Source organism: Scardinius erythrophthalmus, assembly GCF_964197995.2.
Source record: "Scardinius erythrophthalmus genome assembly, chromosome: 8".
Lineage (NCBI taxonomy): Eukaryota > Metazoa > Chordata > Actinopteri > Cypriniformes > Leuciscidae > Scardinius > Scardinius erythrophthalmus.
In genome coordinates, this window is record NC_138228.1 from 36,358,299 (window position 1) to 36,371,780 (window position 13,482).

A 13,482-nucleotide genomic window follows, 5' to 3' on the forward strand; every position below is an offset into this window, starting at 1 on the left:
ATGTTCTGATCCAATCTGACTTCTGACCTTTAATGCTGCCTGGATCATAATCAAATACTGTTCGCTCGTTGGCCAGAGGAGAACTGGCCCACGACTGAGCCTTGGTTCTCCCAAGGTTTTTTTTCTGCATTCTGTCACCTGATGGAGTTTTGGTTCCTTGCCACTGTTGCCTTGGCTTTTGGCTTGCTTAGTTGGGGACATTTCATATTCAACAATATTATTGATCTGCCTAAAGGCGGGTATACACTGTGCGATGTCTGTGCGATTTCAGCAAGGTACCTACTCACACTGAACGAGTAGATTGCATGCGATGTAAAAACCAAAGCTCAGGATTTCTGTGCTCACACTATACGGTCTGAACGTCGAGCTGCGACTTCACTGCTCACACTGTACGTGTGAAATATGCGCGAATCAGCGCGATAAACCCTTGTGCCGAGTTACGCCTATAGACGATATCATGTATCCAGAGATTTTGTCAAAACAAGCATCATCTATCAATATCAAGATGATTTAGCATTTCCAATTTATGTATTAAATTATTATTAGTATTATTGTATATTATTATTATTATTAGGGAAGGCGGAAGGCCTATAGGCTACTTTTATTATTAAAGTGATAGGCTGTTAAATTGCCACGCAATAATTTCATAGCGCATCACCGCAAAACCAACGGCGCTGTGAGGATAATAAAATATCACACAGAAGCTTACTCCTCCTCATTGAAAATTGTCTTAAACATTTAGGTCGATTACAATGAATTACAGACATATAATTAATTATTAACCGTCTATAATATGTCAGAACACTGCAATAATTCATCAATGAAAATAAAAAACAGCTTTATTTCAAAAACATTGTTTAACAAATTAATAAAAGAAGCAAATGTACATTGCAGAAGACGTGGGTAATGGTTAATCCATTTTGCAACACGAACTGGAGGTAAGCAACAGTAATTTGTAGCTAGTTTGAACTACATAACTTAAAGATCTCCCTCTTTTCGTTATTTTCGTTTTTTTTTTTTGTTGTTGTTTTTTTTTTGCTGCAGATGAAATGGTTAAACTTCTGTTTTCGCGCAGGCGCAGTGAGGGAAAAACACTGAGTTTAGAGCAATCGGTTCGTATCTCTGCTTCAACTGCGCGATATAGTCACGAGGAGCGACCAAAATTTCTAACATGCCAGAAATTCATCCGACCATCCGATTGCCGGTCGGGAGAGGTTCATCGCCTCTCGTTTCCCCGTGTACACTGCACGAACACTGCACGACAAAGCTGAAAATCGGCCCGACCCGAAAAAGAGTCGCACGAGTCAGAATTCGGCTCAAAATCGGACGAAAATCGCACAGTGTATGCCCGCCTTTACTTAAGGTGGACGATGATGCAATTTTCTTCTCGAAAATTGTTGTATTATTTTCATGTTATCACTGTGAAGCTGCTTTGATACAATCTATTGTAAAAAGTGCTATATAAATAAAGGTGACTTGATTTAACTCTCTGGGGTCTGAGTGTCACTATGTCTGGTTTATGTTCCTTGGGTCACCACTAGATGTCCTCCTTCCCCATGGTGTCCATCACACTCTTGAACTACATCCCCCATGATCCTTGTCTTTTCATTGCACTCAGCTGTCCCTTATCACTGATCACTGCACTCAGCCTGTTCCCCATTAGCATTGTCATTTCCCTGTGTATATAACCCTGTCTGTTTTAGTATGTGTCACAGAGTCCTTGTAAATATCACACCACTTCTGAGTACTGTCGTTAGACCCGTTTGTTTGTTCTTGTTTATGTTGGATTGCTACCTTGGTTTTGACCCCTGCCTGGACTGTGTACGATTTTGGATTTTCCCTAAATAAAACATTCTTACCGCATCCTTGGATCTTCCCTTCTTTCCCGAGTGTGGATCATGACAGAAGGACTCCGTCACCACAAAGATCCAGCAGAATGTTTTCAAACTTCTCTTCCTCCCCAGCCACCGAGTGGGAGAGGAGAGATTTGTTTAAGGGAACCTGTCTAGTCATTTTTCGTGGGACCCGTGGAGGCCGCAGGGGAGGAGGTGGTGGATATGGACGCTTCGGTCTTTTTTCAGCCCCGAGCCCGAACTGTCCAGCGGTTCCAGATCTGAGCCAGGGTTTAGCCCAGTGGTCCCGAAACGGAGGAGGAGAAGGAAGACTTCCTCCATGCCAGTTCCGGTGGTCCCGTTTCCGGTGGACCCGTTTCCGGTGGTCCCAGTTCCAGTGGTCACAGTTCCGGTGGTCTCGAGTTCGGTGGTCCGGAGGAGGAGGAAGACCTCCAACCTCCCCAAAGAACCGGAGGCCGTACCCGTGCAGCTCGCAGTCGTCCCCGAGCAGACCACTGTCATCCCAGAGGTCATGCCCGTGCAGCCAGCTGTCATCCCAGAGGCTGTCCTCGTGCAGCACGCTGTCGTCCCGGAGGCCGTGCCCGAGCAGCCCGCTATTGCCATAGCGGCGGAAAGCTTGTTGGATTATTTTGATACGCTATTTAAGTTCCTAGAAAGTACCAAAACTGTCCACGGCACGTCTGCCGAGCCTGTGTCTTCGGACAGAATGGCTGCCACCGAGCCTGTTCACGTCACTTCTGCCGGGCCTGTGTCTTCGGACAAGAGGGCTGCCACTGAGCTTGTTCACGTCACTTCTGCCGGGCCTGTGTCTTCAGACAAGAGGGCTGCCACCGAGCCTGTTCATGTCACGTCTGCCGAGCCTGTGTCTTAGGACAAGATGGCCGCTGCCGAGTCGGTGTTTCCGGACAAGATGGTCGCCGCCGAGCCTGTGTTTCAGGACAAGATGGTAGCCGCCGAGCCTGTGTCTCCGGACAAGATGGCCACCGCCGAGCCTGTGTCTCAGGACAAGATGGCCGTCGTCGAGCCTGTGTCTTTGGACAAGATGGCCGCTGCCGAACCTGTGTCCCCGGACAAGATGGCCGCCGCCGAGCCTGTGTCTCCGGATAGGATGGCCACCGCCGAGCCTGTGTCTTCGGACAAGATGGCCGCCGCCGAGACTGTTCACGTCATGTCTGCCGAGCCTGTGTCTGCGGACAAGATGGCCGCCACAGAGACTGTTCGCGTCACGTCTGCTGAGCCGGTGGTGTCTGTTCCTGAGCCGGTGGTGTCTGTTCCTGAGCTGGTGGTGTCTGTTCCAGTTCTTGAGCCAGTGGTTCCAGTTCCTGAGCCGGTGGTGTCTGTTCCAGTTCCTGAGCCGGTGGTGTCTGTTCCAGTTCCTGAGCCGGTGGTGTCTGTTCCAGTTCCTGAGCCGGTGGTGTCTGTTCCTGTTCCTCAGCTGGTGGTGTCTGTTCTAGTTCCTGAGCCGGTGGTGTCTGTTCCAGTTCCTGAGCCGGTGGTGTCTGTTCCAGTTCCTGAGCCGGTGGTGTCTGTTCCAGTGCCTGAGCCGGTGGTGTCTGTTCCAGTGCCTGAGCCGGTGGTGTCTGTTCTAGTGCCTGAGCCGGTGGTGTCTGTTCCAGTGCCTGAGCCGGTGGTGTCTGTTCCAGTGCCTGAGCCGGTGGTGTCTGTTCCTGAGCCGGTGGTGTCTGTTCCTGTTCCTGAGTCGGTGTCTGTTCCTGTGCCGTGGCCGCCCGAGGGGTCGTCTCCGCCGTGGCCGCCCGAGGGGTCGTCTCCGCCCTGGCCGCCCGAGGGAGAGTCTCCGCCCTGGCCGCCCGAGGGAGAGTCTCAGCCTTGGCCGCCCGAGGGAAAGTCTCCACCCTGGTCGCCCGAGGGAAAGTCTCCACCGTGGCCGCCAGATGAACTGTCTCTCCCTGTCCCCGTTTCCCTCCATGGACCTGGCCCCCCATCCCTCCCCCTGATCCTCCACCAGTCCACCTCCCGCCTGGACTCTTGTTTGTCTGTCACGTCTTGGAGCATCTGGTAGCCGCTCCGTAGAGGGGGGGTTATGTCACAGTGTCTGGTTTATGTTCCTTGGGTCACCACTAGATGTCCTCCTTCCCCACGGTGTCCATCACACTCTTGAACTACATCCCCCATGATCCTTGTCTTTTCATTGCACTCAGCTGTCCCTTATCACTGATCATTGCACTCAGCCTGTTCCCCATTAGCATTGTCATTTCCCTGTGTATATAACCCTGTCTGCTTTAGCATGTGTCACGGAGTCCTTGTAAATATCACACCACTTCTGAGTACTGTCGTTAGACCCGTTTGTTTGTTCTTGTTTATGTTGGATTGTTACCTTGGTTTTGACCCCTGCCTGGACTGTGTACGATTTTGGATTTTCCCTAAATAAAACATTCTTACCGCATCCTTGGATCTTCCCTTCTTTCCCGAGTGTGGATCGTGACACTGAGGTGTTTTCTGGGCCCTGGAGGTGTTTTCCGACATGCTCTGGCATTTGAGCTCATTTCTGTTACTTGTGACATTTTCATGGCTAAAGTCTGATTACACTGTATTTAGCACAAACTCTACAATAATATATCAGCAGCAGCATGTATGTAAAAGTTGGTAGTTTTGAGATAATGACATTTATGCGTGGTTTGTGAAAATACAAAAAAAAAAATGTCACTGAAATAAGGCCATGAAACACATACTGATTATTTATTCATAAGACTTTTGAAAATTGTATCACGTAGCCTAGAATATTTGCTCAAAATCTATGTGAAAATCATCCTGACAACTCAGATAAGACAATATATAAGACAATATATTGATTTAAAATTTGTAAGATATGTTTTGTGTAAGAAAGCTTTATGCGAAGAGGCGTAAACACATCCTGAATATTTATGGATTTCACACCTGAACCGGGAACACACCCCATAAATCCTGATGTAATTGTTACATCATAGTGGGACACATACAAAAGTAGACATATCACAGATTCTTTTTTCATATTTCTTTTTTCTGTATAAACATAAATGATGGAGTAATTTAAGTTTATTTTGCTACTATGTGAAGAAAATCCAGCAAAACGTGCCGGCACGTTTATCGACCTCAGAGGGTTAACTTGACTTCAGAAGTCTGACTCAAAATAAGTCAAGAATGGGAGATCATTTCAGTGCATGTGACCGATGACGCTAAATGTAAGTTACTAATGCAAACCATATTTAGGTCACAAGTGTTAGCTGATTGTGAACTAAATCTGCTGTCAAAAGGGCAAGCTGTTTAAGCCCATTGTATTAAATGCTTGCTAGGTTTTAAAGTTTTAGGCAAAAACTAAGCATAAATAACACAAATGAATGCCAGTGCATCTTCCCCGCTGCTGTAGCAGTTTCAAGTGATGTAAAGCTAATATGTTTGGATAGAGTTCTTAAAATGTTAACACATTTTGCCCTATTTGGCGCATGTTTTCTTACAGATCAATACATATTTAGTGTCTGTATAATCTTCCTTACTGACAAGTGCAAAATTCATAATGATGTCAGACTGAGATAACCTATTTCAGCTCTTATCAGTGTTACTAGTACTTTATACATATATTATTACATCTAGAGTACCAAGTGACCAACAATTTGGAAATTGTTTTGAGAGTAGTAATTTGTCCTATTACCATGATAACCATAGAATCCCAGGGTTCCCCCTAATTTAACCCATGGTTATGAGGTGAGGATAGTTGTGTCACTTACTTTAGCAGTACACAGCCACTGCCTGATGGTGGCGCTGTCCAGAACACCTGTATCCTGGTCCTCCTGCGAGGGGAACTTTCTGTCACTGCTGGAGGGCAGTTTGTCATAAACTGTGTGTCTTCCTCGTCAATTATCTGTAGAGTGCACAATCCCATACTCATTACAAATGTGTACAAATTATTTATTTTCTAAGATTTCTTATTTATGTTTAAAACAATCAAGTTTTGTGGAATTGCACACAGGCCATGCAGCATAAACAAATTAAATAATTTTTTTCTCTGTTGGTGTTTCATTTTGAAATTTTTATTTTTAAAATTAATTCTGTTAGTTAAATATTTAGTTTTTTTATTTAGGTTCAGTAATTTCACTTTAATGACAATTAATAGGTAATTTTCAATGTCATTAAAGTGAAATAACTGAACATAAACATTTAAGATGTAAAATTTCAGATGGCACTTAGAGGCTTTTGTATCTGAACTCTTCATATATATATGGGGTTAAGGATTAAGAAGCAAAAGTCTTTAATATAGTAAAGCAAACACAGGTATATGCAAAAGTAATGGCAAACTAAACAGCATGTAGACACAAACATCACCGGACAAAGAAGGAAACAAACTGAGGTACTTAAATTCCCCTTGTAGTCAATAATTTGATCCCTTAAAACTTATCTGTGATCACCAAAATGACATTTAAATGTTTTTTCCTTGAATTGATTTTTTTTTTCTTAATGCCTTAAAATAGCTTGAATGTAACTCTTCACTTTTGCCTCATTTAGTATATGCGGTTCTATGAATATGCAAATTAGCCCCGCCTCCACTCTCTCACACCAGCTCAGAGATCCACTCGTTGACAATCACACATCGACGTGATTGGTTACAAAGTAGTTTGTGACGTCAGAAACATCAGCTATTTCAAACTGCATTTTTGAGACTCCTTTGTTCACTGCAGTTTTAAAGAGAAAATACTCAGCAATGGTGTTGAATTATGAATTTGCACATGGTATATCTTAAATATTAAAAACACCACATAGACATATACTGTAATCAACATTAAAAGCTTGATTTTCACCACACGGAAACTTTAAATCTCTCTCTCTTTCTTAGCGTTATTCCCGCTCATTTGCAGGGTCCGCTTGTCAGGTTTAGTCTAGAAGTAGAGTCGGATTCAAATGCGAGTGAAACAAGTTTATTGAAATAATATCCAATGTAGTGAGAAACAGAGTTCAAGTCCGAAGAAAGGTTGGTCCGCGGTACAGAGCAGCGCAGGGTCGCAATGGGCCCTATCCACCGTGGAATTCCTCGGGAACGAGCAGGGATCCAGGAACAGACACTCCAAACAGGAAACACAGAGACAAAAAAACACGAACAGGACCGGACTAGACCACAAAAACCCAACGACCTGACAACAAAGGATGGAAATCACAGGCATTAAATAGCTGAACTAGATGAGCCGCAGCTGGCACTGAAGTGATCAGACAATCAGCAGACACACCCAGAAGCAATCACACACACACACCCACCCACACAGGACAGAGAATAGTCACTGAATCCATCAACTGTGACAATACCCCTCCTCCTAGGAGCGCCTCCTGGCGTTGTTCTGGGGATGAAACCCTGAAGATAGACTGACACTCGCCCCCAATAAGCAACAAAATTATCTCCAGAATTTGGAAACAAATTGGGGACCCCTGTCAGTTAGGTGGAGATGTACCTGGTAGTAGATCTATAGCACAGTCATAGAGACGATGCGGAGGAAGAGAAGCAGCCCGGGACTTACTGAACACTTCCTTCAGGTCGAAATACTCTTCAGGCACGTTTGACAGATTCACCGGCTTTCATCCTGCAACAAACAACAAGACACCGACGAACAAGCAGACACAAGACTGGAAGCATAACATTGATCACTCCAGGCCAAGATGGAACTGTGGCCCTAGTCAATTCAGGGATTGTGCCGAAGCAACCAGGGGTGGCCCAGAACTATGGATGCCGATGGAGCTATAAATTATAGTTCTTCAGTGTGATTTCCAGACGGGATGAGGGTGAACAGACCGGTGGTGTAAGTGATGGCAGGGAGTTCTTGTCCGTTAAGTGCACTGACGGATATCGGGTGAGTGAGTGGAGTTATGGGAATCCAAAGGTGTAGTGCCAGGGTGAAGTCCATGAAATTACCTTCAGCTCCTGAATCCAGCAGAGCCTGGCAGTGATGAACCTCCGGTTGCCCATTGCAGTCTTACCGGGAGGAGAGTAATCGATGAGGCTTTTTCCATGGTTAATCCGCCCAATAGTAACCTCAGTGCAACTGCCGGGCAACTGCCGGGCTCAGTGCAACTGCTGGGCTCCTCCACAGTATAAACAAAGTCCTCTCGCTCTCCGCCGTTCTCTCTCCTCCCGGGAAATGCCCATGCAGGAACATGTCCCACTGCACCTCCTTGTTCCATTTGCACTCTGCCGCCAATGTCCGGAATTCAGAGTGCATGGAATGAGGAGCAGCAAGGGTGTTGATTTAGTGCAGCAGATTAATGGCATATTTCAAGAGAATCGTTCAAATTGGTATAAAAGCATGAAATTTGGCACAGATACTCTCTAAGGGTCACTTTGGGAAAAAGGCGTTTCTGCCTATTTCTGTCAAATGCTCATTATGTCAATTGTTCAAACAGTGATGTAGGCATAACATTTTGTGAAAATAATCTCTTCAGAATGTTTTTTTGGAAAACGGTGCTTGTCCCTCAAAAATTCAAGATGGCTACCATTTTTCAAGATGGCCGCCATTTCTCTTGAATCCTTACATCTTTTTTTTCAAATGGTGATGCTATCATGAAATTTGGTACAAATATTCTTCAAGGAACATTAGCATGGAAAAAGGTGTGTGCCGCTCAAATTCAAGATGGCGACCATTTTCAAGATGGCCACAATTTCTGTCAGAGCTCAATTTAATGTATTAAGGAAGGTTTTGTTTAATAGAGTGAACGCCATTACACAACCAGGGCACACTGGTGACTTCACTGCTGTGGAACTCAGCATGGGGTTCAGTGTCAGCTGATCTAGTTTTACTTACACTGTAGTTCTTGACTAGTAGTAATAGTATAGCTAAGTTTAGTGTCCCAAATGCTGCCTAACAGCCCCTCATCAATTAGCCAGTAATAGACGTAGTTAGAGAGCCAAAGTGCCACTTCTTTGGCTCTCAACGAAGGCGGTCGCATTTTCTTCCCCTCCTCTCCCTTACCTCCCCTGCTTTGCTCCTCTCGTCTCATCTAGTCTACTGTCTTGTACTTTGAGAGACTCTCTCTGCACTGCTCTCCAAACTAAGAAATTATGGATTTGATCAACTGGTCTCTCAACGCAATTGACACCATCTTCTCGACGAGAAGCTTGGGTTCGGGGGAACCTGACTGCCCTGCTGGAATGTTCGCAGCTGGCTACACGATGGACGCGTGGGAGAAGTGGCAGGTTGTGTGTCTGGCGGCTCTTTCCGTGGAGGACATTGAAGATATCTACCTATTCGGAACCGTTATAACAGGTCTTCTACTGATTGGATTAGGCATTGCTCTGATTTATCGAGGAATTAAGAAGACGGTGACAGCTGTCCAAAGCCCCACAGGGCTGCCCGTCATGATTGAAGCATTGGGCAGAGCTGTCAGCACTCAGACTGTGACTATGAACCACAATATGGATAACATCATGGAGAAGCTCACAGCTTTGCAAAGACAAATGGATCGTTTCGGAGACCAAAATGGACCAGGAGAATAGCCGTGTAAATTGGAATGCGGCTACTCGCCCCAAGACCAAACAATCCCAATCTTATCTGCTTTCGGCCCCCCCTCAACCAGCACTGGCCTTGGCCGAGGCTGCTGTTGGAACAACAACTCCCCCGGAAGAGCACTGCAGTGAGACGCTCTTGCGTTCCTTCCCCCACTCCCCACAGACACCTGCTGATTGTTGACTCTGTCTGGGACATGATCAAGGTTGTCTCCATGGCAATTGCTGTGTATCACTATGACAATCCTGCAGACTGAGGCACTTAGATTATGATGCCAGGAGTAGCGACTCTCCAGGCCTACACATACACAAACTCTTACATATATACAGATATGCAATCACCCCCCCACCCCCCATCCCTCGCCTTCGACGCTTTGTACCCCCAGTCTGACAGGCGGGTCTGTGACCAGCGCCAAGAATTTTTTTTTTCTCCTCACCTTTCCTCATGTTATGCTGTATTTTTTTCCTCAATCCTCTGTCTTCCTGTCCTGTCTACCCCCTTGTCATATTGTATGTATGTTTGTATGGACAGGTTGATGGCTAATTTCGCTGGTACTTGTGACTAAGTGACAATAAAGGCTACTACACACTACAGTTAGATAGCCGAACCTGAATTGACAGGTTGTGCCAGCTCGGGAGAGAACCACAATATGGAGCCGAGCCAAGGGTACTCGGGGCAATACATGACTTGTTCATGTATGCATACCTGGAAGGTGTACAGATCACACAGGACTTAAATGGCACTGGATGAATGATCGGGCTAGGTGTAGGTGACCCGTACCTAGTTGTATCCCGTACCTGAATGTGTACTATGTCTATGATTGAGGTGGTAAAAGGATAACCCCTCGGCCTTAATCAGACAACAAACCCCCAAAATGGCAAATGAAAATCCCATGTCAGCCAAGAGGCCAACTGATTGGATGAAATGTTGTCTTTGTCAGACAGACACAAAGAAACCCCTCCAATCACCACCTACCCATCATGTTTCTCAACATGATGGCTATAAAATGATTGCCACCAACATTCCACTCTTTCACAAGATGAACAAAATGCCAATGACCCTGGACCTGGAATGACTGGATGAAGGTGGGGGTATAGAAGCTACTTTGAGAAGGAACCAAGCGAAGTATCACTACAATTGTCGATTTCGGTTCAACAACACAAAGTTACTTCGTGCCCAGAAGCAACAATCCGATGCTCAATGTAGTGAGACAGATGAAGGCCAAACAAAGCATCGCAGAACCATCATGCAGAAAAGTCTAGATGATCAGGTTTGCTTTCTTTGTGATAACATATCTCCTGAATCTGATGATGCTTAATTATTGTCTCAACTAAGTGGTGCTGATGCCATTGCACAGGAGCTGAAATACCATCATTTGTGTCTCATTCATCTTTACAACAGAGAGAAACTCCACCTCAGAAGGCTTGAGAAAGAGTCACAGAGTGAAACGATTCAACCAGCCATCTTTCCTATGGCTCTTTCTGAACTGGTCACCTATATTGTTGAAACCAGTCTCAATTCTGATGGTCCTTCCGCCTTCCGTCTCACAGATACAGTGGGGAGAACAAGTATTTGATACACTGCTGATTTTGCAGGTTTTCCCACTTACAAAGCATGTAGAAGTCTGTCATTTTTATCATAGGTACTCTTCAACTGTGAGTGACGGAATCTAAAACAAAAATCCAGAAAATCACATTGTATGATTTTTAAGTAATTAATTAGCATTTTATTGCAAGACATAAGTATTTGATACATCAGAAAAGCAGAACTTAATATTTGGTACAGAAACCTTTGTTTGCAATTACAGAGATCATACATTTCCTGTAGTTCTTGACCAGGTTTGCACACACGGCAGCAGGGATTTTGGCACACTCCTCCATACAGACCTTCTCCAAATCCTTCAGGTTTCGGGGCTGTCGCTGGGCAATACGGACTTTCAGCTCCATCCAAAGATTTTCTATTGGGTTCAGGTCTGGAGACTGGCTAGGCCACTCCAGAACCTTGAGATGCTTCTTACGGAGCCACTCGTTGTCATGCTGGAAGACCCATCCACGAACCATCTTCAATGCTCTTACTGAGGGAAGGAGGTTGTTGGCCAAGATCTCGCGATACATGGCCCCATCCATCCTCCACTCAATACGGTGCAGTCGTCCTGTCCCCTTTGCAGAAAAGCATCCCCAAAGAATGATGTTTCCACCTCCATGCTTCACAGTTGGGATGGTGTTCTTGGGGTTGAACTCATCCTTCTTCTTCCTCCAAACACGGCGAGTGGAGTTTAGACCAAAAAGCTCTATTTTTGTCTCATCAGACCACATGACCTTCTCCCATTCCTCCTATGGATCATCCAGATGGTCAATGGCAAACTTCAGACTGGCCTGGACATGCGCTGGCTTGAGCAGGGGGACCTTGCGTGCGCTGCAGGATTTTAAACCATGACGGCGTAGTGTGTTACTAACGGTTTTCTTTGAGACTGTGGTCCCAGCTCTCTTCAGGTCATTGACCAGGTCCTGCTGTGTAGTTCTGGGCTGATCCCTCACCTTCCTCATGATCACTGATGCCCCACGAGGTGAGATCTTGCATGGTGCCCCAGACCGAGGGAGATTGACCGTCATCTTGAACTTCTTCCATTTTCTAATAATTGCGCCAACAGTTGTTGCCTTCTCACCAAGCTGCTTGCCTATTGTCCTGTAGCCCATCCCAGCCTTGTGCAGGTCTACAGTTTTATCCCTGATGTCCTTACACAGCTCTCTGGTCTTGGCCATTGTGGAGAGGTTGGAGTCTGTTTGATTGAGTGTGTGGACAGGTGTCTTTTATATAGGTAACAAGTTCAAACAGGTGCAGTTAATACAGGTAATGAGTGGAGAACAGGAGGGCTTCTTAAAGAAAAACTAACAGGTCTGTGAGAGCCGGAATTCTTACTGGTTGGTAGGTGATCAAATACTTATGTCATGCAATAAAATGCAAATTATTTAAAAATCATACAATGTGATTTTCTGGATTTTTGTTTTAGATTCCGTCTCTCACAGTTGAAATGTACCTATGATAAAAATTACAGACCTCTACATGCTTTATAAGTAGGAAAACCTTCAAAATCAGCAGTGTATCAAATACTTGTTCTCCCCACTGTATGTGCAACCTGTACCAGCAGCGTATCCTTTTTCTAACAGTGGCACTTCCTCTCTGTGGACTACACCTTGCTGTGGTGGAGAGGCTTGTGTACTCCAATGAACCTGAGACCTATGCCGGCGGGGATTTTATATCCCTGGCAAGTTTAACTAAGCTGGACAGGTCAAAGGAGAGGAGGCAGACAAAGCAGACATTATGACTATTTGACAGAAATGGCGGCCATCTTGAAAATGGTGGCCATCCTGAATTTTTGAGTGGCACATACCTTTTTCCAAAAGAATGTTCCTTGAAGAGTATTTCTGCCTATTTTTATGCTTGCATCACCATTTGAACACTTTAAATAATTAATATTCGACAGGAACGGTGGCCATCTTTAAAAATGGCGGCCATCTTGAATTTTTGAGGGACAAGCATCTTTTTCTATTAACATGTCCTTTAGAGAGTATTTGTATCAAATTTTATGCTTGGATCACTGTTTGAATAATTGATATAATAAGCATTGAATAGCAATTTTGAAAAATGGCCATATTGAATTTTTGAGTGGCCAACGCCTTTTTCCAAAATAGTGGCCCTTAGAGAGTATCTGTGCCAAATTTCATGCTTCTATACCAAAGTGAACGATTTTTTTACTAATCTGCTGCACTAATTAGACCACACCGCCATTCCCCATTAAGCCGCGCGCCCTGATAACAGCGTTATGACGAACGCCACCTTAGACTCTTTGGTGGAAAATGTCTTTGGCTGGAGAGAAAAGAACAGAGAACATTTAGTTAAAAATGCTCTGCAATAGTTGGGCTCACCCGTGTAACACTCTGGTGTGGGTAGGTGCGGCTCAGGCTGACGATCAGTAGTAGGAGTGGGGGGAAATGAAAGCTTTAGCACAGGGTTCACCAATCTTGGTCCTGGAGGGCCGCTGTCCCTGCAGAGTTTAGCTCCAACCAGCTCCAACACACCTGTCTGAAAGTTCTAGTATGCCTAGTGAGACCTTGATTAGCTGGTTCAGGTGTGTTTAATTGGGGTTGGAG

The 13,482-nt window shown here is 45.2% G+C and overlaps 1 protein-coding gene across 1 annotated transcript in view; it reads right to left on the bottom strand.

Moving 5' to 3' along the window:
- The window catches only part of spon1a (spondin 1a), a gene marked incomplete at both ends in the record, with an annotated part of 422,542 nt that overhangs the window by 379,387 nt on the left and 29,673 nt on the right, over window positions 1-13,482 (bottom strand). Inside the window, one exon of the mRNA XM_081371883.1 lies at window positions 5,576-5,709. Within this exon, the coding sequence (XP_081228009.1) occupies window positions 5,576-5,709 (134 nt within the window). The remainder of the gene's footprint in view (window positions 1-5,575; window positions 5,710-13,482) is intronic.